At 43.1% G+C, this 26,762-nt stretch overlaps 1 protein-coding gene across 1 annotated transcript in view; it reads left to right on the top strand.

Moving 5' to 3' along the window:
• Positions 1 to 26,762, top strand: part of AGPS (alkylglycerone phosphate synthase) — a 334,984-nt gene that overhangs the window by 248,317 nt on the left and 59,905 nt on the right. Inside the window, exons 13-14 of the mRNA XM_073633833.1 lie at positions 215 to 291; positions 5,034 to 5,146. Coding sequence (XP_073489934.1) covers positions 215 to 291; positions 5,034 to 5,146 — 190 coding nt within the window. The remainder of the gene's footprint in view (positions 1 to 214; positions 292 to 5,033; positions 5,147 to 26,762) is intronic.

Below are 26,762 nucleotides of genomic sequence, written 5' to 3'. Positions count from 1 at the left end.
CTTTGTTTTTTGCTGTTCCCTGACTGGCCAGCTAGCCATTATAGCAAGCACATTGATTTTACAAAAGTCAAATAATTTGTTTTCCTTCATAAACACCACAAGAAAAAGATACGGTACTTTGCTACAGGATGGGCTAGCTGACCACTCATTACCACTGCTTGCCCATCAAACTTTTATTTATTTGTGCTTGCATCTTTTTTTTGTTTTTTTTCAGGGCATGCTCTTAAACCTCAGGTGGCCTCAATTTTTACTTCATTTTTGGATGGCTTAAAAAAATTCTACATCACAAAGGTATGACATTTGGTTTCTACATCAAAATTGCTCACAGTATTAAGTGTTACTATATAAATGTGCAATTTGTGGCAGTGATTTATATACAGTATGGGATCTCGCTGCCAGAGCTCTGCTGTCTTTTTCCTATTTGGTTGAGGGGGGGGGGAGGGGTTCACTTCATATCTCGCAGGGACAAAAGGAACGGAGAGGAAAACACTTTAGCCTGGGTTCATACTCTTGCGATGCGGGAAACAGCGCAGTTCCAGGCAGTTCACAATGCCCTCTGCGGGTGTCAATACAAAGTTAAGGACATCCCCAGATCGGTTCACAGATCGCAGTGCGAACTGTGGATTCGGATCGTATGGATGTGAACACCCATGCAAACTGATTCCAGTGCAGGAAAAAAAAGTCCCTGCACCTTTTTTGTGTGAGTTCCGCCATACAAACTGTATGGCTGAACTCGCATTGCACAGACATCGCATGTGATCGGCACAGAAATGCGGGCGCGAATCACATGCAATGTCTGTGTTCGTATATGTGTGAACCCATTAAAGTAATGGAGATCTCTTGGACAGTTGTCACTAAAAAAATATCCCTATTATAAGCGTTTACATCTATTCCCTTTTCGGTAGCCATTCATAATTTTGAATTTTCACTAGTTTTCAGGCCTGGTGACATTTACCAGGGAATATGGAGAGGATGCTTCTCCCAAGTGGGAACACAGACAGCGATGAAAACCTAACAGAGGCCCTAGCCCTTCCCTACTCTTATGAAAGACACCAGAAAAAGTTTTGGCTTTAACCTCCCTGGCGGTATGATTATTTCGGATTTTAGGTGCTGAAAGCGGTACCATTATTTTGCATGGAAATTTGGCGTTTTATATTGTAGGTCTGTAAATCTTAACAATAACACACTTAAATCTGTCCAAACCAGAGTCTAGTAGATATCCCGGGTATGATAAAGTTTGAAACACAAAAAACATAAATTATAATATAATAAATAAAAATAAATAATTAAAAAAAATAAAAAAAAATAGTAATAAAATAAATTTCCCCACAATTCACTATCGCACAATTCTGCAAGTGTTCTAATTTACTATCGCTGTTTTCTAGCCGGTCTAAAGCCACTTTTGACGTAAAGGGACACTTTTTGGTTGCTATGGACAATCTCCAGTTTCCAGGCAGAAAGAACAGTGTATATCATGTAAAACTGCATGCAGGGCATGGGCCAAAGCACTGGGGACAAAAGGGATGTGAAATCATTTCATACAGTACTGTAATCTGTAAGATTACAGTACTGTATGTGTTATGATTTTTACTTTTTTTTTAATTTGCCGCCAGGCTCCGCCCCCGTGCGTCGCGCCGCTCGCAGGGAACGGAGCCTGGCACGGAGAGGCTTCAGAGGAGGACGGAGCCCTCGGACGCTGCGGGTGACATCGCAGGATCCCGGGGACAAGGTAAGTAACGCCGCCCCAGGATCCTGCAATGCGATCCCGAGTGTGGCTCGGGGTTACCGCTAATGGTACTGAATTTTAACCCCGAGCCACACTCGGGAAAACCGCCAGGGAGGTTAATACACTGCAAATTTTCGTTTTAGGGGAGAGTGAACCTTTAACTTTTTTATTTTTTTTTTATTTTTTACCTCTTGAATTTTTTTTATTTTAATGGCTTTTAATTTACACTAGTGTACTTTTATCATATGTGGTAAAAAGGTTAAAGCTTCTTTTGTGACAAATTGTGATACACTCTTTGGAAAAAAGTCTACACCTATATAAGATTTTTAAGATCTTTTTGAAGGCTTTCCACGTGGCTTTGGAGTGCACCTTTTGGGAATTTGTGCCTTTTTAGCCAATTGAGAATACCTGCGGTAATGTACTGATTTTGAAGAAGACCTTGCTTGCAGTCAGCATTCCAATTCATCACCAAGGTGTGCAATAGGCTTGAGGTTAGGGCCTCAGCAGGCCACCTGTGTTCCTCCATATGAAATTTGTCCAACTATGTCTTGATTGAGATGGCTTCGTACACAGGAGCCCAGTCATACTGGAGCAGAAAAGGCCCAAACTGTTGCCATAAAGTTGGAAAGGAACAATTGTCTAAAATGCCTTTGTATGCTATAGCATTATAAAAAACCCTTAACTGGAAACATATGACCTTTGTAGGGGTGTTTACCTACTTTTTGCCATCTAGTGTATCACAAAGCTCTTAGTATGTAGGTGATAACTAAATGCCTGTATGCTCCCTGTAAGAAAATGTCTTAAGCTAACAGCATTTATCCTCAAGCAAACCTGCACAGAGGTGACATCACGATTGGACTAGTCCTGAATTTTAAGTGACTCCATAAGACAAACATTGAGTCTTGTGAAGACAGGAGACCACTTTTTTTGTAGAGGTGCAGTGCCAAAGACAACACTAAGTGTAATGTACATTATGTTACAACAATTACAATAGAAAAAAAAAATATATATATATCTTCTTAGCAGTCTCTAGTCTTTATTTTAGATTTCTTAAGTCATACTGAAGGGGGGGGGATCGCCAGTCTTCTCCAGTGGCTGATTGCAGACTTTGAACAAGCGAAATTGAATGTGACTTGCTACATTGGGATCACAAAGATGAGAAATCTCAGATGATCATGCAGTCCTATATAGGTTGCATTATCTGTGTCTTCTGTAAGAAGTCTCTTCTGCTTGTTATAAAGCCTGATGTGAACCACAGTAGCAACAATTCTTGGTTGCCTTCTATTACAATCAACTAATCACCCATACAGCAAAGACCTAGGAATAAGCTGAACTCCAAGCAGATCCAAAATACATAAATGAATATAGTTTATCAGGTGTGCTGCTTGAAAGTATGTTTACAGGGACCAAGCTGATAAGATGGGCCTCTTCAATCTGCATGTGCTGCTTCTTCTGTGTCCAGTCAGTTGGCTAGGGGTGGGGAAGTGACACCAGTATTTTGCTTAAAGCGAGTGTAAACTGAAAGTGTTTTTTTTTTTCTCTTTAAATGACAACCAGGTTTATAATTACTTACTCCGTGCAATGAAATCGCACACAAAGCATCTCCAATCCTCCCCTTCTCGGGTCCCCCGCCGGTGCTCCTTGCTCCTCCTCTTCTCAGTGTGCCACCATAGGAAGCGCACTCCCTATGGTGGCACACCTGCAGGCTTGAGCTCAAGCTGCGATGCATGTGTTCATAGACACAGACAGCACAGCTCGGCCCCATCCCACGCACCCTCATCACAGGATGTTGCTGACAGTTGCACTGCTTCAGCTTGTGAGACCGGGAAGTGAGAGGAGAGAGCCACTGCCGACGGGCACATTGCTGGATCGAGCGAGGGCTCAGGTTAGTCTAAGGTGGTTGAGGGGGTGATACATTTACCTAAACATTTTTTAGCTTAATGCAAGAAATGCATTAAGGTAAAACATGTTTAGGCTTTAGAACCACTTTAATTGTAACAGAAAAAGTTATGTCATTTTGTTAGCTGTGCCTTGTACCATGGCTCTGTACATCTCAGAACTGAATAGACAGAAGTGCACATTCTTTGGGAAGCAAAACAGCTCCTTTTATATGTATTTTATTTGTGTATTTAGATGTTTGCCTGGAGTTCAGCTTTAAAGTGTATGTATAATCCTTTTTTTTGTTTTTTTGTTTTAATGGTGTAGGGAAGGGTTAAAGTCTTTGGTCAGTTTATGTTTTGATGTCTTTGTACAGATTTCCCTTCACTTCCTGTCTCAGATATGCAACCCTCTTAGACAGTTGTCCCTGAAACAAGTATTCTCAGAAGATTCCACTCACTGCTTCTGGTGGCAACTCCTAAATTCTGAACTTCCCCTCACTCTGTCTCAGTGGCAATAGTCAGCGGTACTAATACATGGTTAATCTTCTCAATGTGGACACAGACAGCTGCTAAAACCTGGCAAAGTGTCTAAAGCTGGCCATAGATGGGTAAAATTTTGAACAATCGTTAATCGTTAGTGGGTCAAATCCATGTTTGTTTTAGCTGCAGTGATAAGAAAATTCAGAGGAGCAGGATGGAAAAGCTTTCTCAAACCAACAAATTTCTAACTGTATGCAGTTTTCGTTCGGTACTGTCCATTCATTCCAAAATCAAATGTTAAAAGCAAACAAAATCCTTTGAATGACATTCAAATGTTCAGAGAATTTTCGTATGAATTTTCCTGAGAATTTTTGTTTGAAATTCTACCCATCTTAGGCCAGCTTAACCCTTCCCTACTGTAGCCAACGCCTTAGACCTACCATTTTTCAAAAGCCTTTTTGTAATCCAATCTCGGACTAGTTCAGTGCCTTAGTTACATCACTTGTTTTAACTGTTAAATCTGCATTCTTTAAAATCAGAGAGCACCTATAAAATAAAGGTATGTTTTTAAGGTGGCTTTCTCTGGCCTACTCAGCAGGTGGTACACATATTGGTTAACTACAATCATTAAAGTGATCACTCATACTGTAGATCATTCTTCCACTGGCATGTAAAAAGTTGTATTATAGAGGGCAATCGCATATTCAGGCCATCTGACCAGTTGGATCAGCCATCCTTTTATTCCCATACATGGGGAAGGAGCAGTAATATTATTCTAGTATTAACTTATGACAGGGGAATGGGTTAGTGACAAATGTCTAAGGATACTTTATGTATATTATCCAGCAAGATTGGGCGACTGTCATCCTGTATGTATGGGCTTCTTTAGCAGTGAAGCGTTGATGTAGATGTTAACATCATACTATTTCACATGTTCTGTTTTACAGTTTAAGGGCTTTGATCCAAATCGTCTCTGTGTAGCAACTTTGTTGTTTGAGGGTGACCGTGAGAAAGTTCTGCAGCATGAGAAGCAAGTGTATGACATCGCTGCAAAGTTTGGGTATGTAGGACTTTGATTTTGAGGGTTCTGTAACTGACTTACCGCTTTTGTAGATAATGATGATGACATATGAGGGTTTTAGCAGGTTGTGCACCTCTTGCTGTTTTTAGGAGCTGTCCATGTAAAGGTACATACAAAAGAAATATAAATAACACTGCAAAAAAAATGGTACTTCATTTAACATAAATGCTTACAATAAAAAGCAGTGTTTTACCTGAGTTTATTGAAATATTTCATGCATTTAAAAAAAAATGTTTAGTAGGCATGAGAAAATATGCATATGTAATGTTTCTCAACCTATGTCAATGAATATAATGTGCTTACATAAGCATTCATTGCTTACTCACATGCACTTGTTTTCCTATGGTCGCTATTTGCACATCAGTAAGCATAGCCTTCATCTCACACGTATTACCACCCAGGCCTATAGACGATTTTGGCAGAAACCAAGTTTTCTTTTTGGGATGTCTATTGTCAACCACTAGATAGTGGATATGGTAACATCATCATCAAGGTAAAGTTGTGTGCAACCAGCTTATTATGTTTAGAACATTTGAAGCTTGATGGTCTTACCTGAAGCTCTAATTTTTGTTAATAGATAGCTGTAATAGGTTTAGTCTTGGCATGGGCGTGAATGATTTGTAGCCTTCCAAGCAGTAGTTTTGAAGAGCTTACAACTTTAATAGTATGCAGATAAACCTGGGATCTCTTTACTGGCTAAATCACCTTAAATCTTAAATCCCCTTAAATCTATCAGTTCAGTGTGCTAGAGCTACTGGGGATAGATCTCTCTCACTGAACCGATAGATGGCTTTCTATATCCATGTAGCAGCTAGCGCTGGTAGCCTGGACTCCTAGGTCCAAGTCTTGGGTCCTCCATCCCTGCTTGCTACCTGAACGTGAGGAAGATCCAGATCAAACAGTCTTAGGTGGGATTTATTGCTTATCTCAACTTGATACACCCCAGTATGAAGAACTTGCCAGCATCCTACTCTGACACAAGTATGGGACTGTAAAACCTTGTGGAAAACAAAGGTAAATTTATATTTTTCAGCTCCTGTCTTTGCAGGTAGGTGGGTCTTTATTCTCAGGTATTCATGTCAAGTGGAAATGTGCTAGAGTTCTTTAAGTGTTTGTATGTATGTGTATTTGTGTAATATATGAATGTGCGTACTTATATATTTTAACAACTTGGAAACAAAGGTTTTAGTTGCATACATTTACAGATACATGTGGAAGCCACATCAAGGCACCTCTGCCGAGTGTGGTCCCTAACTCATCTTAGTTTCTCAATTATGGGACATATACATCGATTAGTCATAACATTATGGCCACCCACTATGAGGTATGGACTCCTTTAGAACTCTGAAGGTATTTTGTAGTATCTAACACCAAGCTGTCAATAGCCCATCCTTTAAGTCCTATAAGTTGCGAGGTGGGGCCTGCATGGATCAGGATTGTTTTTCCAGCACATCCCACATGTACTTGCATGGATTAAGACCAGGAAAATTTGGTTTCCAAAGACTCATACTCATTGTGTTCTTCAAACCACTCTTAAATTCATCAGGCCACCTTCTTCCATTGCTCTATGGTCCAGTTCTGATGCTCATGTGCCCATTGTAGATGCTTTTGCCTATGGACATGGGCCAGCATGGGCACACTAACTGGTCTGCGGCTACGCAGCCCCATACGCAACAAGCTGCAATTCACTGTGCATCCTGACACCTTTCTAACAGAACCAGCATTATCTTTTTCATCAATTTTGAGCTACAGAAGCTTTTATTGGATCGGAATACATGGGCCAACCTTCACTCCCCATGTCCATCAATGAGCCTTGGCTGCCTGGTGTTCCTTCCTTGGACTACTTTTGGTAGGTCATGACCACTGCAGACCAGCAACATCTCACAAAAGCTGATGTTCTGGAGATGCTCTGATCCAGTTGTCTTGACCCTTGTCAAAGTCGCTCAATTCCTTACACGTGCACATTTTTTCCACTTTCAACACCTCAACTTTAGTGTCAACATGCAATTGCTGCCTAATATATACCACCCACATTAGGTACCATTGTAACAAGATAATCAATGATATTCGCTTTACCTGTCGTTGGTCGTAATGTTATGACTGCTGTATAGCACTGCACAAACAGAGCAGGCTCACCTGGAGGCAGCCATTTCCTTCTTAAAGGTACAGCAATAGACTAAAATACCAGACATTCCCCAACCGAAGGCCTGTGTGTGTATGTGTGTGTGTGTGTGTGTGTGTGTGTGTGTGTGTGTGTGTGTATATATATATATGTGTGTGTATATATATATATATATATATATATATATATATATATATATATATATATATATATATATATATAAAATATATATAAAATATACTGTGTATGTATGTAAAAAATGTTCTAATTCGTTCATTGCAAGACACAGGGCTTCCTTATTCAGAACCATAGGGTTATATCACCCCCTACAGGAGTAGGACAGTAGGCAGAAAAAAGACTTGGCTACGCCCTTGGGCAGTCTTTGGTGATATACACCCCCCTCTCTGCTATAGGCCTTCAGTTTTTTCCTGTCTAGTCAGGAGTAAGGACCTAGTTCCCTGCTGGGATCTCTGGTCCTGGCAATTTTTTGTTTTTGCTTTTTAAGATACTTTTTCTCTCTTGGATTTATTCCTGTGAGATCTACAATCCACTGCCGGACTGGACGATGGGCTGGACACTAAGATCCAGTGGTCTCCTCAGTCTGGCCAGCGAGTGCGTGCAGACCGTAGCTACACTCTAGGTCGGGGACTGGCCCTGCAAGTTAAAGGTCTCGCAAGGTCGCAAACGACTGGTCTCACCCTGTTTCGCAGGGTTCCTCATGGCTGACTGCCCTCCAATTCGGTGGCAAGAAGGATCTGTCTGGGAGCGTTACCTGCGCACTCGCTGAAGCAGTAAGGGGTCCCCTCCTCTCCTTCCTTGGAGTGGTGTGGGGCATGGGTACTCCCTGGGGTGGTCGGACCCTCTGGGGTTCTCCTCCACACCCTCCCTTCCCCGGGTGAGGCTCAGGCCTCTGGCTTAGGTGCTTTGGACACTCTGTCCACCCCCCTCTCCTCCAGGGTTGTCACTATGGGGGGGTACACCTTGGCACCTGATGACCAAGCATTCACAGATCCGCGCCCCCTGTGGCGGCCCTCCACTAATTTAGCAGCTTTTGAAGCCTACCGACCGTACTGCGGAGGTCGCCGCTTTCCGTTGCGGGCATCCGCCCTCCTTCCTCGGCTCTAGCCTGGTCTTGTTTCCCCACAGACCTGTGCACTCACGGCAGACGGACTAAAATTTAGATAGTCCTCGCGGCCATGCCGGACGCCTTCTTCCAGAGGGACAGCACTGTGGGGGCTCTGAGGGCGACCCCCTTTTGGGGGGGTGTTTTAAGTGGGGCTTCAACCAGTGCTCCCTGCGAAAGGGGCCCAGTGGTGTTCCCATGTGCAGGGCATCTGTAGGCGCCCCCTGTGCGTGGTCTTAGCCAATACCCCCTGTGAGGGGTCCAGCCACTGGTTGGGGTTCAATGGTGCCCCCTGTGCGGGGTATCAGTAGGTGCCCCAGTGTGGGGTCTCGGCCAGTGCTCCTTGTGAGGAGCCTGGGTCAGCGCCTCCTGTGCGGGGCCTTGGTTGATGTCCCCCGTGTGGGACCTCTGTGATGCCCCTGTGTGGGGCCTAAGGTGGCAGAGGTCTCAGCACAAGAAGGTGCTGGTTGTCTCATTTATTACATCTGTGCGGGAAACTTTAAAGATAGAGGATGTGGCTGTGGCGGAGGTACTGGTCCCCTTGGCACCCATAAACTGTCTCGCACGGCAAAAGCGTTCCCTTTTCCCTCCTATTTTGGGATATTTGTTCGTAAAGACTGGGAGTGTCCAAAGCGTCCCTTTGGAACCGTCTTTGGTTCCAAAGACGCGTTGCTGTGAGGTACCCCTTTGTTGGGGTCTTTCCTTAAGCAGTGGACTGTTCCACCAGTAGTGGATCCCCCTGTCTCTAGGGTGAGCAAGGCGACCATGATTCTGGGAGGAGTCTCTGGCTTTTAAGGATCCAGCTGACATACCTGGAGGGGGAGCAGACTCCCTCTGCTTTCGCTGAGTTGGCGGACCAGTTGGTCTGGGGGCTGCAGTTTGTATGCGATGCCTCTTGGACGCAGTTCCCTTGGTTGCTAAGCTCTCCGTTTCTGCAGTGGTGCTTAGACATGTATTGGGCTTAAGTGTTGGTCTGCGGACTGGGCTTCTGAAAAAGCTCTGACTGGGTTACCATTTCAAGGCAATTGTCTGTTTAGGGCTACCCTGGATGACATCGTTACGAGTCTCACAGGAGGGAAGTGTAAATGTCTTCCACAGTCTGAAATAGGAGAAAAGGGCCTCATAGCGGATGCGGTCCTTCTTCTCGGCATGCAATGGACCTGGTCTAGCGAGGAGACAGCGGGGCTCCCTAGACCCATGGACAAGGCCTCTTCAGCATAAAGGCGCGCCCTTACCTATATCCTAGTGCTCCGGCCATGAACCCCCGAAAAGGTTTTTTTTTTTTCCCTTTTGTCCTAGTGCTCCATCTGTCACCGGACTGTTGGCAGTTCTCCTTGGGGCTGTGCAAGCCCTGTTGCTTCAGGGTGTGCTTGTCCCGGTTCCATTGGGTACAGAATGGAGTCCATCCGCACAGTGGTGGCAGCCCTTCATCATGGGGACTTTTGGGCTTCTGTTGACATCACGGATGCTTATTTACGCACTCCAATATGTGCCTAACACCAACACTTCCTCCATTTTACTGTGGGAAAAGAGCTTGTGGTGTTGACTTTTGGTCTCGCCTCCACCCCTCGCGTACTCACAAAGGTGTTGGCCCCAGTTCTGGTTACGTAAGCGGGGGATTGCAGTCCTGGGCTGCTTGGATGATCTTCTGCGAGCAGAGTCCTCGGCTACCCTGAGGGGTGACTTAGCTCGCTATACAGACCTCAGTTTTCAGTTGGCTTCTATACTACCTGAAGTCTGCTCCGGCTCCTTCCAGAAAATTGAATTATCTGGGCCTGACTCTGGTTTCATCTCTGGCCAGAGTGTTTCTTCCTCTGGACAAACTCCAGAAGTTGCATGCTGCATTTTAACTACTGTTGTCTCACAGATGGACCTCCCTGCGGTCATGCAGGTTGTTGTTGGGCCTGATGGTATCTACCTTCGAGGCAGTTCCATTTGCGCAATTCCATACAAGCTCCTTTCAAGTGAGATCCTGGCGTAAAGTGCCCGAGGTCTCTGGGCTATCAGATTTGGCTGAGCCAGAAAACCGGGGGTCCCTGGTCTGGTGGCTTCGCTCTCTGGGATTTCAGCAGGGCACATCCTTTCTCCCCTTGTATTGTACAGTGATCACTACAAATGCCAGTCTGTCCGGGTGGGGAGGTGTCCTGGGACTGGGTCCTGATCGGGGTTGTTGGACGCTGGAGGAATCCGGACTGCCGATCGATATCCTGGGACTTCGAGCGATCAGACTATGTATGGTTCATGGAGGTCGACTTTGGGGGCTATGGGTATGAGATCCAGTTGGGAGGTGCCACAGCGGTGGTCTATGTCAATCACCAGGGAGGAACGAAGAGTGTGTTGGCAGCCCTGACAGTAGTCAGCATCCTCCGGTGGGCAGAACGCCTTGTTCCGGCCCTCTCCGCCGCATGCATTCTAGGAGTGGAAAAATGGTTTGCCTCAGTCGGCTAGTGTTGGTCCACGGGGTGGTCCCTTCACCAGGACATGTTTCATCGGATATATCTCCAATGGGGCTCTCCCGAGGTAGACTTGTTGGCGTCCCATCTTAACGGAACGGTACTGAGGTTTCGGGCAAGGTCACAAGCTCCTCTGGTGGACACTGCAGGCGCTCTGGTGGCCCCATGGGGCCAGTATAGTCGGATCTACTCCTCTCCTCCTCTCAAGATTCTGCCACGGCTTTTGCGCAGGATCATTCTAGTGGGCCTGGATGGTCTTGTCGGTCTTGGTACGCCAACCTGGTGCGCTTGGTCGCTGACGTCCCTTGGCAACTGCCTCTCAGGGAGGTTCTACTTTCCCAAGGGCCGATCTTCCGTCCTGCTTCAGTCGCTGGTTTTTGAAGGCCTGGCTGTTATGAGCCAGGTGCTGAAGTTACGATGCTGGCTAGGAAGCCTTCCTCTGGGAAGATTTACCACCAGACATGGATAGCATACATATCCTGGTGTGAGCCGCTTGCCATTTACCCTCGTTCTTTCTCAGTGGCTCGGATTTCGACCTTCCTTTACGGGTGGGGGGGGGGGGGGGGTTGAGCAGAACTTGACCTTGAGTACCATCAAGGTCCAGGTGTCGGCCTTGACGGTTTTCTTCGGCGTCCCCTGGTCTCGCACTCCCTGGTGCATACTCCTAATCAAGGGGTTTGACATCTGCCTCCACTGGTGCGGTCGCTTCTACCGCCGTGGGATCTACTCTTGGTGCGTTCGGTTCTACAGGAGCCTCCCTTTGAAAATTTTCGGGAGGTTCTTCTGCTTGCTCTGTCCCCAAAGGTGGCTTTTTTTATTGTGATCACCTCTGCTCGCATAGTGTTGGAACTGTAGGCGTTACCCTGTCATACTTCTTACCTGGTGATCCACAAAGATGAAGTGGTTCTTCGCCCTTGTCCGTGGTTCCCTCCTCTGATTCCTTTTGATTAAGGACGTTGTAGTGCCTTCCCTGTGTCCCAGTTCAAAATGTCCTAAGGTATTTACCTTGCATGCCCTCGATGTGTTCGGGCGATTTGGGTGTATTTGGCAGTTACAGGGCCTTTTCGGAGATCACACTCACTGTATGTGATCACGGACCAGCCAAAAAGGGGGCTGACGGCTTCTTCTGCGACCTTTCTAGATGGCTCAGACAGACAATGACTCTGGTCTATTCTATCAGGGGTTGGGCTCCTCCTTTCCCTGTAACGGCGCATTCTACTTGGCTGCTTATTGCTTCTGGGGCCTTCCGTCAGGCGTCAGCTGTGCTGGTTTGCAAGGTGGCCACTTGGTCGTCGGTGTATACTTTCACATAAATCTACAACATGGCTGTGCTGGCATCTGAGGATGCTTCTTTTGGTCACAAGGTGTTGCAGGCTGCTGTTTAGAGGGTCTATTCCCTCTTGAAGGGGTATTGTTCAGATTGGGCTCCAGTTTGTTTCTGTGTTGAGCTCCTGTTACCTGGTTGGCTCTTGTGTTAGCCTTGGGATTTTTTGTTGTCCCACCCCTCATGTTTGGCACTGCTTTGGGACGTCCCTATGGTTTTGAATAAGGAAGCACTGTGTCTGTCAATGAACGAATGAGAAAATAGGATTTTTGACTTGTGTAAAATCCGTTTCTCTGAGTTCATTGACACACAGCACCCACCCCTCTATGGAGTTTTTAATGCTTCTGACACTGCTTGGGACAAAACTGAAGGCATATAGCAGAGAGGGGGGTGTATATCACCTAGGACTGCCCATGGGCGTAGCCAAGGTTTTTTTCTGCCTAGTGTCCTACTCCTGTAGGGGGCGGTATGACCCTATGGTTCTGAATAAGGAAGCGCTGTGTCTGTCAATGAACTCAGAGAAACAGATTTTACGGTAAGTCAAAAATCCTATTTTTTCCCCTTTAAAAGGCTATCTATTTTACCAATCTGAGATTATGAAGGATGTGTATATTCACATTTAAAGATTCATATACAGAAAAATGTGTGACTTAACCATCCATTGGTAATACACACATTCATTGCTCTACTTAACAGTATTCTCCAGTGATAAAGAAAAATGCACATACAATATTATACATGGAGCTCCCACCGAGCATCCTAATGACTGTGACTTCTGAGCAGCAGCATGGTTTGTATTAAGCACCTCAAATCTGCGAATATGCATATTGCACCCTATTAAGCCTTTCCATGCTCAGGGCATGGTTTTTAGCCTATGCTTGGAAAATGTATTAAACGAACATTCATTTGTCCTGTGTCAGATACTGTGTTACAAGGGTGAGTGCTTTCACTCTCTTGTCGCTCCGGTATATTAGTCTAAATGACATCGTCGCTTCATTAATCAACACCATGAGATCAGAGGTAAAGTGTTCAAGGGAGATATTGCTGTGGGGCAAATTGTTTCATTGGTCTATCATGACCTTGCTGCCTCTTCTGCCTGTGAGAGGATCTCTCCCAATATCTTAAATATAGCTTTCTTTCCCTGCGGAGAGTACAGCTGAGGCTGACAATGAGCGCACTCTGCAATGCCTAATGAATATTAATTGGCGGGAGCTGAGCGTGTTCAGAAAGTATAGTCCCTGATCAGAAAGGTTATTGTTATCACAAGTATGCATGGAATATTTTCTGCTGACACCTCTACTTCCATGCTACTCTTATTTTTTTTTTTTTCCCCTCCTTTTTGTTTCCTGTAGTCTTTCCAAAACTCTTACTTTTTGTGTTTTTGTAAAGCATCATCTTTTTTGTGATTTTTGCCATTTCTTTTGCTCACTTGCCTGTGTTTTTCCGCTTTCTCTTGAGCACTGGTCATCATTTATTTGTGGGGTAGCTGCCTATATTGTGCTCTCTTGCTCATTTTTGTTTCCTCGCTTTTTTCCTTGTGCACCTTGTCGCCTCTACCTTGCCCCTGCATACTTTGCTTGCACTCTTTAGGCCTCATGCACACTGCTGCTCCTAAATTTTTTGTAACTTTTGGGTGTTTTTTGTCAAAAAGCCCCTAAACCCAACTCAGTAAAAGCCTATGTGTCCATGCACACATATAGGTTGACTTACTAAAACTGGAGAGTGCAAAATCTGGTGCAACTGTGCATGGTAGCCAATCGGCTTCAATTAAAGCAGAACTTTACCCAAAAGTTCTGCTTGTTTGCATCTGGCACTTTTTTGGAGGGAGGGAGTAGGTACCTGTGTTTGACAGGTCCCAGAAGATTATGGTACCATTTACAAAGTGCAGCGTGGCAGGCAACCGGCTGTGAAGCTGCAAGGCTTCAAGTGATTGTAAAGGTTCATTTTTTTTTTTTTTAACCAAACATATTATACTTACCTGCTCTGTGCAAGGGCTTTGCACAGAGCAGCCCCGATCTTCCTTTTCTAGGGTACCCTGCCGGCGCTCCTGGCTCCTCCTCTTCATCGGGTGCCCCCACAGAGAGCTGCTTTCCATGAAGGGAGGCCCCTGTGCAGGCACACTCACGAGTCCTGCTGCTGCGTCCATTGACACTGACCGCAGGATTATTCGGCCCCGCTCCTAAGTGTCACTGGATTTGATTGACAGCAGCAGGAGTCAATTGCTCCTGCTGCTACCAATCTATCCAGTGAGGATGGAGACAATGGCTGGAGCTGCACGATTCTGGCCGAAATGAAAATCACAATTTTTTTTGCTTAGAATAAAGATCACGACTCTCTCACGATTCTCGCGGCGTAACATCTTTCATATTATACAAGAAAATTGGGCTAACTTTACAGTTTGTTTTTTTTTTTTTTTTTATTAAAATGTGTTGCGTTTGAAAGACCGCTGCTCAAATACAATGTGACATAAAGTATTGCAACAACCGCCATTTTATTTTCTAGGGTCTCTGCTAAAAATATATATGTGTGTGTGTTTCAAGTTTCTAAATAAATAATTTTCTAGCACAAAATAATGATTTTAACTTGTAAACAAATGTCAGAAAAAGTTTGTCTTTAAGTTGGTAAACTTCCCTCATTTACACACCAAAGTTCATTCCATTGATCTAAAAGAACAAAGTGTTACAATGTTTCTAAGCGATGTTATCATAAACTTGCTAGGCTGCCTGTTTTTTTTTTTTTTTTTTTTTGTTTTGTTTTGTTTTTTGTCAGCTGTGAGCAGAGAACTCTACATAGAATCGGGGAAATGCTTTGTTAAAATCACGAGGGGGCAAGAATCGCGATCTGATTCTTTAACGATTAATCGTGCAGCTCTAGCTCGGGTAAGAAAAGGGGAGGGGGGGGGCAGCTGCAGCATAGAGGGTATTTCACCTTAATGCATAGAATGCATTAAGATGAAAAAGCTGGAGACTTTATAACCCCTTTCACTGCCGGTTTCCCTTACTTAAGATGCCGGTGCCTGCACCCAAAGCTGATTGAAGAATCGGCTCGGATGAGAATATCGCGGGATCCCTGGACAGGTACGTGTCCTTATAATAAAAGTCAGCAGCTACAGTATTTGTAGCTGCTGACTTACATTTTTGAGGGTGAGTCTGAAGCTCCCCTTCAAGCTTTGACAAAAAAAAAAAAAAAAACTGTAAGCTGATCGGTTAATATATGAGCCGAACCAGATTTTGTGCTGTCCAGTTTTAGTAAATCAACCCCATAGACTTTTACCAGAGTTTAGGAGCAGCAGCATTTAGAGACTGTACAATGCTCCTCTCCTGAATGCAGAAGAATCACATTCAAGAGAGGAGCGTTTTGGCTTGACGCGGGAAAAAAATGTGTGTAAACACATCTAAACATGTGTTAAGGCTACGCCTGTTATGCGTTTGAGCATTAATTCATTTTCAATGGCCAAAAGAAATTATTCTGGCCAGTGAAATTAATTGACACCTGAGCGCGTGACACCGCTAAATGCAGTACACACGTTTACTAGCGTCCATCGTTTTTTCTGCTGCCAGGAGAAAGGTTTCTAGGGAGCGCCCAGTGTGCAGGAAGCCTTGAAGTTTAAGAATTGTGTGCTAGCCCTGAACTAGAAATGAGAATTGGAAACTGGTTGCTCTGGGCAAGGGGTAAAGTTCTTGTTGGCACACTTTTTATACAAAAGCCCTTTTATCCTCCCTCTCATGCTTTAACGTAAAAATTACTTTTATTTTCAGTATAATTTGTCAGGTAAAATACTAGTTGATTTATTTATTTTTTTATTCACTGACAAAGTTGTAGCGTTCAGATGTTTTATTAAACAATTTTTAGAACTCTGTACTTTTCCATCTTTCCCGTCTTACTATCCACTGTGTCGGTTTCACAGCTAGTCCTGTATTGATTTTATCTTTGTAGATAAAGACCAGGGAAAGTTAATATTTAATCCTTTTTTGTGTAGCAACTCCAGCTTAGACTCCTGCATTTCTCTTAAAGAAACTAAGTAATCAAGAAGATTTGATAAATAGTCAATAGCCCACCCCCTGTCACTAATTGTTTTGTGCCGCTACAAAGGGACAGAAAACATTTCACTCCAGTAACAGGGTGAGTAATGATGGGGAGTTTTCTGTCCGTCTCCTTTGATGGATTACATGGCTGATCGATGGAAAGCATGGCAAATAAAATGGCATTTGCTCAGCCTGCCCCCCCCCCCCCCCCAGTTTCCCATTGAGTATCCAAATTCGACAGTCCCCTCTGTCCAGGCCCTGGTGTGGCAGTCCGGTTCTACGTTTAATTTCACTTTCGTGCACCGGTCCATCATTAGCACATTGGAGGGAAGAGAGTTTTGATGGATCTCTGTTCGGTGACACCGATACACAGTTCCTCTCATCTTTCATGTGGTGCTGCTTGTACATCATGAAATCATTTTGTGTCACAAAGGGTGAAAGACTGCTCTGCGGGTAGGCAGTTATCCAGGAGATCAATCATGAACAGGCCACACTCATTTCCAGAGTAATTAAGATAATTATCTGTGTTTTTAATACATATATATTTATTTCACATGAGCAGACAACATTCTTGACCGGCTAAGTTCTCTGAGCTTATTAGAATTTACTTTCCGGTTGTCATGGGATACTGTTCTTTAAATTTTATGCAACCATTTGTTATTTAAGGAAATAAAAAAATTAATTGCGATAAATGCAACCATAAGCACTGGATAATATAGTAAAAAGCAAGATACGTTTAATGTATATTATGTGTATTACCATAGTTATTCATATAAATTTTATGTATGTCCGTAATCACACTGAGAGGTTTTTATTGTTTTGGAAGTCATAATATGCTTTATTTAATAACACTGTAATGTTTAATGAGGTTTAGTAACCTTTAGCAACCAGCATTCATCTTTTATCAGTTTAGAGTAGTAAAGGAGACATTCTGATTGCTTACATTGCTTCTAAATTACTAAATAAGTGTTCTGCTCTTTATATGATGTCAGCATTCTATGTATCTAAATTTTAAAAGGACAGCTGAAGGAATTGAAATATTTAGCTATTGGAGACCACATGGTATTGAGATCCCTGTTGGTTCAATATAGTCACATTTTGTGGGGTCACCACAGGACTGTATCTTGAGCGATAGGGAGATTTTCTATGAATTGCAGATCTGCTTATGTGATAACAGGCCAAATTCATATATGGTTGAATTTTCCTCTTTCTACCTTCTGTTTTTTCAGCCTTCATTTCTTCCCTGATTTCTACCTAAACTTCATCCCTCTCATAATAGTTGCTATACTGTAAACACCCTGACAAAACTGAATCCTCATATCGTACTGAAATAGTTCACCTACCAGCAGGACAATGGCCCTAAACATATAACCTGAGCTACAATGGAATGGTTTAGATCAAAGCAAACCAAGGTGTTAGAATGGCCCAGTCATAGTCCAGACCTAAATCCAATTGGGAATCTGTGACAAGACTTGAAAATTGCTGTTCACAGACGCTCTCCATCCAGTCTGACAGAGCTTGAGCTATTTTGCAAAGAAGAATGAGCAAAAATGTCACTCTCTAGATGTGCAAAGCTGGTGGAGACATCCCCAAAAAGACTTGCAGCTGTAATTGCAGCCAAGGGTGGTTCTACAAAGTATTGACTCAGGGGGCTGAACACAAATGCACGCCACATTTTTCACATATTTATTTGTAAAAAAAATTGAAAACCATTTAGCATTTTTTCTTTCCACTTCAAAATTATGTGCCACTTTGTGTCTATCACAGGGATCTCCAAACTAGGGCCCTCCGGGTGTTGCGGAACTACATGTCCCATGATTCATTGTAAAACTGTGACGTTCACAGACATGACCAGGCATGATGGGAATTGTAGTTCCTGAACAACTGGAAGGCCTTAGTTTGGAGACCCCTGGTCTGTCAAATAAAATCCTAATAAAACACATTTTCGTTTTTGGTTGTAACATGACAAAATGTGGTAAATTAGATCATCATAGACACCAAATTCTCCAACCTCAAAGCAGTGATAAAAAGGGAATGAATTTCACAGAAGGGGTTGGCTTTTCGGTTTATTTAAGGTAATTACAGAGAGAGAATAAGGACAGCTCTACAAAAAGCATTTCAATTGAGGTAGACAGGTACGAGGTAAACATCCTTTTGTAAGTTTATCGTCCTGCGTATATACGGGGCTCTGAGGAAAAGGGCTCAGCCCTTGAAACATGTAAGCTTTCTCTCTGTGGATAGACACGTTTTCTGTTCTGGGTCTGGATTAATTACATGCACTTGATTGTGTACCTTTGTGAGTACATTGGCATTTATTTATTTAATAAAGAGTTCCATTGTATTGCACTAGGCGGGAGCACATTCTTTTTCCACTCCAGTCTCAAGTCTTTTGCAGACTCTAACAGGTTTTCTTCTAAGATTGCCCTGTATTTGGCTCCATCCATCTTCCCATCAACTCTGACTAGCTTCCCTGCCCCTGCTGAAGAAAAGCATCCTCACAACATGATGCTGCCACCACCATGTTTCATGGTAGGAATTGTGTTCAGGGTGATGTGCGGTATTGGTTTTCCGCCACAGATAGCGTTTTGCTTTTAGGCCAAAAAGTAAAATTTTGGTCTCATCTGACCAGAGCACTTTCTTCCACATGTTTGGTGTGTCCCCCACATGGCTTTTTGCAAACTGCAAACAGGACTTCTTATGGCTTTCTTTCAACAATGGCTTTCTTCTTGCCACTCTTCCAAGAAGGCCAGATTCGTGGAGCGCAAGACAAATAGTTGTCCTGTGGACAGATTCTCCCACCTGAGCTGTGGATCTCTGCAGCTCCTCCAGAGTTACCATGGGCCTCTTGGCTGCTTCTCTAATTAATGATCTCCTTGCCCGGCCTGTCAGTTTAGGTGGACGGCCATGTCTTGGTAGCTTTGCAGTTGTGCCATACTCTTTCCATTTTCGGATGATGGATTGAAAAGTGCTCCGTAAGATGTTCAAAGCTTGGGATTTTTTTTATAACCTAACCCTGCTTTAAACTTCTCCACAACTTTATTCCTGACTTATCAGGTGTGTTCCTTGGCCTTCATTATACTGTTTGTTCGCTAAGGTTCTCTAACAAACCTCAGATGGCTTCACAGAACAGCTGTATTTATACCGAGATTAAACTACACACAAGTGGAATCTATTTACTAATTGGGTGACTTCTGAAGGCAATTGGTTCCATTAGATTTTAGTTAGGGGTATCAGAGTGAGTGCCGGTTCACACTGCTGCGTGGTGCGAGATCACGTGAGTCACACCGCACTGCAGTGCAAATAACATGTGATGTTCATGCAATGCGAATTCAGCCAAAAAGATAGTATGGCTGAATTTGCATCGCATTCGGACCAAACTTGCACAGGGCCGTTTTTTGGTCCGCAGCAGAATCTGATCGCATGGGTATTCACTCCCATGCGATACGATTCATGTCCAAATTTGCAGATCACACTGCGATATGCAAATTAATTTGGGGGTGTCATTAACTTTTAATTGACACTCCCAGCAGTTCGCATAGGATATTGTGTGAACCAGCATCGGGAGACATGCGATCCGGGAATCCCGCAGTAGATTTGCAGGGTTCCCGCATCGCAGCAGTGTGAACCCGGCCCTTAAGGGGGCTGAATACAAATGAACGTCACACTTTTCACATTTATTTGTAAAAAAAATTGAAAACCATTTATCATTTTACTTCCACTTCACAATTCTGTGTCACTTTGTGTTGGTCTATCACATTAAACCCCAATAAAATACATTTACATTTAAATATGTATGAATACTTTTTCAAGGCACTGTAGTACAAGCAACTCTTCCAAGGTTAATCTACTAAATTGCCACGGTAAATATACTGTTGCAATCGGATTTGCGCAAGAACCTGAATACTCAGTCTTAAATTATTATAATATATGTATGTGTGTATAATTACAGTGTGCTGTGAAAACGTATTTGCCCCCTTCATGTTTTTTTTTTTTTTACTTATTTCTCACACCTAAATGAATTCAGATCATCATAAAAAAGCTTTCCAAACCTGCCTGTCCCTATGTGAAAAAGTAATTGCCCCCCTAAACCTAATAACTGATTGTTCCACCTTTTAACGGCAACAACTGCCATCAAGCATTTACGATAACTGGTAGTGTTTAATATTGCTGTGGAGAAATGTTGGCCCACTCTTTGCAGAATTCTTTTAATTTATCCACATTGGTGGGTTTTCAAGCATGAACTGCCTGTTTAAGGTCAAGCCACAGCAACTCAATCAGATTTAAATCAGAACTTTATTTTGAGCCATTCAGAAGTGAACTTGCTGGTGTGTTTCGGATCATTGCCCTGCTGCATAGCCCAAATGCGCTTAAGCTTGAGGTCACAAACTAATGGCTGGATACTGTCCTTCAGGATTTTCTGGTAGAGTGTAGAATTCGTGGTTCCATCAATTATCACAAGTTGTCCAGTTCCTGAATCTGCAAAGCAGCCGAGACCATCACACTACCACCACCATGTTTGACTGTTGATATGATGTTCTTTTTATGAAATGCAGTTAGTTTTACGCCAGATGTAATGGGACCCACGCCTTCCAAAAAGTTTTGTTTCATCAGTCCATAGAATATTTGCCCAAAAGTCTTGGGGATAATCAAGATATTTTTTTGACATGTGAGATAAGCCTTTGTGCTCTTTTTTGGTCAGCAGTGGCTTTCTCCCATGGATGCAATTTTTGCCCAGTCTCTTTATTATTGTTGAATCATGATTACTGACCCTAACTCCAGGCAAATGAGTTCCAAGATTTCTCCATTTGTGGATAATGGCTCTCGCCATGGTTTGCTGGGGTCCCAAAGCCTTAGAAATGGCTTTGTAACCCTTTCCAGACTGATATATGCCAATCTCATCTGTTCTTGAATTGCTTCAGATCATGGCATGATGTGTTACTTTTTGAGATCTTTTAGCGTGCTTCACTTTGTCAGACAGCTTCTATTTAAAGTGGCGTTCCACCCAAAAGTGGAACTTCTGCTCATCTGATTCCTCTTCCCCCTCCAGTGCCACATTTGGCACCTTTCGGGGGTAGGGAGGAGCAGATACCTGTTTTTTACAGGTACACCGACTGCCAGAGATTGGGCCGCGTCAAATTACGTCAGCGGCTCGGCCCTCCCCTTCAGCCGGGCCAGTGAGAGATATCGCAGCTCGTTTCATGCATGTGCAGCAGGGACCTGGTCGTGAAGCCGAAAGGCTACACTGCCAGGCTTCCTTACCCGCAATGGTGGCGGCAGCACCCAACCAGCCAATGGAAACACCAGCTGCGGTGCCGACATCGCTGGACTCCAGGACAGGTAAGTGTCCTAATAATAGTCCCAATAAACGAATAGTTTGTGTAGCTGCTGACTTTTAATTTTTTTTTTTGGGGGGGGGGGGGGGGGTGGAACTCCGCTTTAAGTAATTACTTGATTTAACAGGTGTGGCAAGTGAAATTTATCTACGTTTTCCAAAAAAATGTGGTTAATCAGTTCATTCATGATTTTACAAGGGGGGGTGGCAATTAATGTTTGACATAGGACCAGGCAGGTTTGGACAGCTTTTTTTCCTTAAATTAAATCCTCATTTAAAAACTTTGTATTCACTCGGGTTATCTTTGCGTAATCCTAAAATTTGGTGATCAAACTTGAGCATTTAAGTGTGACAAATATGCAGAAGAAAAATAAAAAATCAGGAAGGGGCACATACTTTTTCACAGCACTGTGCATACATCCTCTTATTTAGCTCCTATTACTTTGTAATAAAGTGGTCCATTTGAACCCAGGTCAACTGAAATTGCATAGTTGCCCCATAATCTCATGCACATGATCCATCACCATGAGAGCAGCCAATTCTCACTTGGCTTATAAGGCGCTGACTCCATGGCTGTCATACTGGCTGCACATCTAGTAAGTCACTTGCCTGAAATATGTATTAAGCTAGTAAAGTGTATACTGTATTTCCTTCCCGCATACTTGTCCCAGGTCACCAGGTAATGAATTCAGGATAGGGATGATGGCCCTGGAACCTGTACATTAAAAAACAGGTAAGAAAAGACAGTTTCTATGCTTTAGTTTTAAGTGTGATCTCTTCTTCAGAGGTCACCTGCAAGAACAAAGTAATGCTGGCCATATGATCGGAATTTGGCTAAATTTCAATTAGTGTGTTGCCACGTGCCCTCAACAGAAGTAGATCTTTCATTGGCTTTTTTCAAAGGGACATGCCCGTAAACCTTTCTCGATCAACGCTTGCAGCCATTGATTGGTGTATTCTGACTGTGGTGGGTCCTGCTGTCAGGTTAAAATTTCCCAGCGAGGGATTCTTGAATCCACCTAATTTTTGAGCATGGAGGATCCTGTTATTTTTCCGTTCAGCATGCTGGCTGAACAAAAAGATCGGAACGGGCAAGGGCCAGCCTAATCTTGCGCAATTGTAACCATAATATTCATCCCGATTAATAAGCTTTAAGTGGCTTTCTTTAAAACCGTATGTTTCCTAAATTCTTTAAAAACAGTGTCTCCTACCTTTATTGTCCTTAGTATTATGTTTCTTCAGTATAGTTGCTCATTGAATTTACATTTTCAGAACAAAGCAACAAAGCTTTGATTTCTCTCTATTCCCAGCAGCACATATATTCTTCTTTCCTTCTCTCTGCTTCTTCGTTCGGTTCCAGGATCGAAAGGAAGTACCCTGACTTTGGGGAATAGGGGAGCATTGGACAGCAATGGGTCAATCGGTCAATCAGCTGTGTTGCATTGGGGGTGTTTAGTTCTGTGTAAGCCAGGACATATATAGTAGAGAAAGGTACAATTCCTGTTGCGTTTTGAGGAAGGGAACTACAAATAAACTACTAAAAATCTCCATTTTATGCCTAACCTTAAGGTATGCCTACCCAGTGGAGTCCCAAAAAGCAATAAAATGTGACAAAAGTTCTAACCCTTCCTTACTGTGTCTAAAACATAAAAAACTTTTGGCTAGAAATACTTTAAAGCTAAACTCCAGGTAGTTATAAAACACACAAAGTATGCAAATGCAATGCTATATTAATTAATACATCATTAATTGTAGTTTTAAACGCAAGCAATGTTAGTGCTTGAATTTGATCTGGTTACTACCAGGTCAAATTCAGGCACCTATACTCTCAAAGTCCATGAACGACAGAGCTCAGACAGTGAGTGGGAGAAGTATCAAAGGGAGCCAGGCATGTATTCTGCAGTGACCGTGTGCTAACCAGACACTTCTTGACAAGAGGAGGGAGCAGAGTGACAGAGATGAGCTGATCGGTCTGGTGCTTCTCTTTCCACTGTCCAGTCTAAGACTGGGGGAGGGACAAGACCTGTAAGTGTTACTTAACCACTTGACCTCCTGGAAGATTTATTCCCCTTCATGACCAGACCATTTTTGCGATATGGCACTGTGTTAATTTAACTGATAATTGCGCGGTCGTGCAATGCAGTACCCAAATAAAATGTGTCCCTTTTTTCTTACAAATAGAGCTTTCTTTTGGTGGTATTTGATCACCTCTGCGTTTTTTTTTTTTTGTTTTGTTTTTTTTTGGGGGGGTTTGTTTTTGTTTTTTACGCTATAAAAAAAAATTGACCATTTTTTGAAAATAAAATTTTTTTTTTTCTGCTATAAAATCTATCCAATAAAAAAAGTGAAAAAATGTAATTTCTTCATAAATTTAAGTCAATATGTATTCTGCTACATATTTTTGGTAAAAAAAAATCCCAATAAGCTTATATTGATTTGTTTGCGCAAAAGTTATAGCGTCTATAAACGATGGGATGTTTTTATTTATTATTTTTACTATTGACGGTGATCAGCGACCTATAGCGGGACTCTGTTTTACTAAAGACCTCTGAACTCTGTTACTCCTGGCCACTGCATGCAATACCTACACCTGATATCTGAGCTCTGCAATGCGTCCTACTAAACCCTGCCCTCTGCATTACTATTGACCTCTGCACTTCACATTATTTATGCCTGATCTCTTAGCTCTGCCTTACATAATACTGACCTCTGAACTCTGTTACTTCTGACCCCTGCACTCTGCATTACATATTGTTGACCTTTTAACTTTGGATTACCTCTGACCCCTGCTCTCCATGATGCATATAATATTTGCCTCTGCGCTACTTAGTATGCAGGCATCCGGGATAAAGCTGTCCACATAGACCATCCCCCACACCGCCGGCTCTGACCTCTGTCAGTCTGCAGTCTACCCTGCGGTAGAACAATCTGAAAGCGAGGCTTGAAGCGCTCGTGGAGAGCAGCGTGGAAGAGATGTCATTGATGGCAGTGCAGAGGATGGTCTATGTTAACAGCTTTACCCCCCGGATGCCTGCATACTTAGATGTGCCTCTTTTAATCATCATCATCAACCATGTGAGTTGCTAGATGTTGTAACTTCCTTAAATGTAACCATATTGCTACACTTCGAGGTGCCTCTCTTCTTTTTTATACTCGGTTGTGACATGACGCTACTTGTAGATAAGACATCGCTTGTATATCAAGTCAAAGTTTATTTTAAAATTTTGCTTGTCTTGCAAAACGCTCTCAAACCAAGGTTTTACTGTATTCAGTTAACCATTATGTTGTTTCTGAAGCTGAGCTGACTGCTGTCACGCAGAGTAGCTGATCTACTGAATTTGATACCTAGAATAATATGTTGCCAGGAGACGTTGTGTCTATACCTACCATTGGCATCATCATGTTTACTGAGAACGCATATAAAGGAGAGCTCCTACTGGATCATGAAAGCATTGCTTTAATTTCCTGATTGAGAAGTGCTCGGCTATAATAATCAGAAGAGGAGTGGACTCACACAGGTCATGGGGGAATGGAATCCCCATAAACAGTGAGCATTTTGCCCAGAAAGGGCTGTTACTTTGAAAACTCACTCTGTGAAGATAAATGGCCAGTTTATATCCAAATGGTGTTTAACCAGAATCTACATTGAAAGTGCATTTGATGGTTATGTAAATGTGAATAAATTAACACAATAATGTTTGCCCTATATTAAAGCTGAATTTTAGTGTTGCACAGATGCTAATGATTCTCTCCTGTTCTGAAATTGCTTACTCTGACTCGTAGAAAGCCACCTCGTGTCTAGGCACATTCCTGAGCCGGGCTATGTGTGTCCATTAACACACACAGCGTGGCTTGGCCCCGCCCGCCACTCTCCTCACTGGTTTTGCCTGACGGCAGTGGGTGTTAATGGCTCCCGCTGGTGTCAGAGCCTCTAGTGAGACCAGGAAGAGGAAAGAAGAGCTGCAGCAGACGGGCACAATGCCGGAGTAGACTCCTGATTCCTACAGTAAATGTTGTTCTTCTAAATGGGTGTGTTTGAATGTAATTATTTGGAAGATTTCTAATTTACATACATGGCAGCACTTATGGAGCACGCTTTCTTGTATCCTAGAGCTCAACTTTGAAAGTGGCACTTTGCATCAAAATGAAACATGGACTTGTCCTTTGGACCATTTATGTAAAAATGTATAAGGAAACATGAAAAAATCACATATTAAAAGAAGAGTGAAAAATATGCTGTCCTTATACCTAGGAGAGGGTAATGCCACTGACCTTCCAACAAGATCTTGAGAAAGCTGAGGATCCAAAATCACGTTCCTGTACTGTGTTGATGAGTCTTTGCCTGAGCCTTTGAAGATTCTCTGCTTTCCCAGGATCTGCCAGGAAGACTAGTAACGTTCCCAATTTTTAAAGCAAGTTTTTCACATTTCTCCAAATGTTTAATTTTTTTTTTTTATGTAGTGTTTCAGGTGGGTTAGGGTTTTGGAAGCATAAGCAGATCTTGGAATTTTGGCACAATGCTTTAAAGGGATTGTAAAGTCAGAAAGTTTTTTTTATCTTAATGCATTCTATGCATTAAGATAAAAAAGCCTTCTGTGTGCAACAGCCCCCCTAACATTTACCTGAGGTCCCTCTGTACAGCGATGTCCATGAGTGTCTCAGCCGTCCGAGACTCTCCCTCCTGATTGGCTGAGACACAGCAGCGCTGCCATTGGCTCCCGGTGCTGTCAATCAAAGTCAGCTAGCCAATCAGGAGAGAGAGGCAGCAGGGCTGGGTCAGGGCTCCGTGTCTGAATGAATATAGGAAGCTGTGACTCGGCTCAGGTGCCCCCATAGCAAGCTGCTTGCTGTGGGGGCACTGAACAGGAGGGAGGTTTAAGAGCACAGAAGAGAGACCCGAGAAGAGGAGGATCTGTGCTGCTCTGTGCAAATCCACTGCAATGGTGCAGGTAAGTATAACATGTTTGTTATTTTTATAGGAAAAAACAAGACTTTACAATCACTTGAAGTATAAGTTTAAGCATAATTCCCCTTTAGGGTCCATTTAAATCTTTGCAGTAGGTTTAATGCACATGCATTAGCGCACATTGCATTAAGACAAACTATTTAAAGTAGAATTCCAATCCTATACTTAAACCTGATCCCACCCCCATTCTAAGCCTATTTTAACTACCCTGTAAGGAAAGATGTTTATACTTGCCTATTCTGAGGGCGCT

This window comes from Aquarana catesbeiana, linkage group LG06 (genome assembly GCF_042186555.1).
Source record: "Aquarana catesbeiana isolate 2022-GZ linkage group LG06, ASM4218655v1, whole genome shotgun sequence".
NCBI lineage: Eukaryota > Metazoa > Chordata > Amphibia > Anura > Ranidae > Aquarana > Aquarana catesbeiana.
The sequence above is the reverse complement of the archived record's forward strand: the minus strand, read 5'-3'. Positions and strand labels throughout refer to the sequence as shown.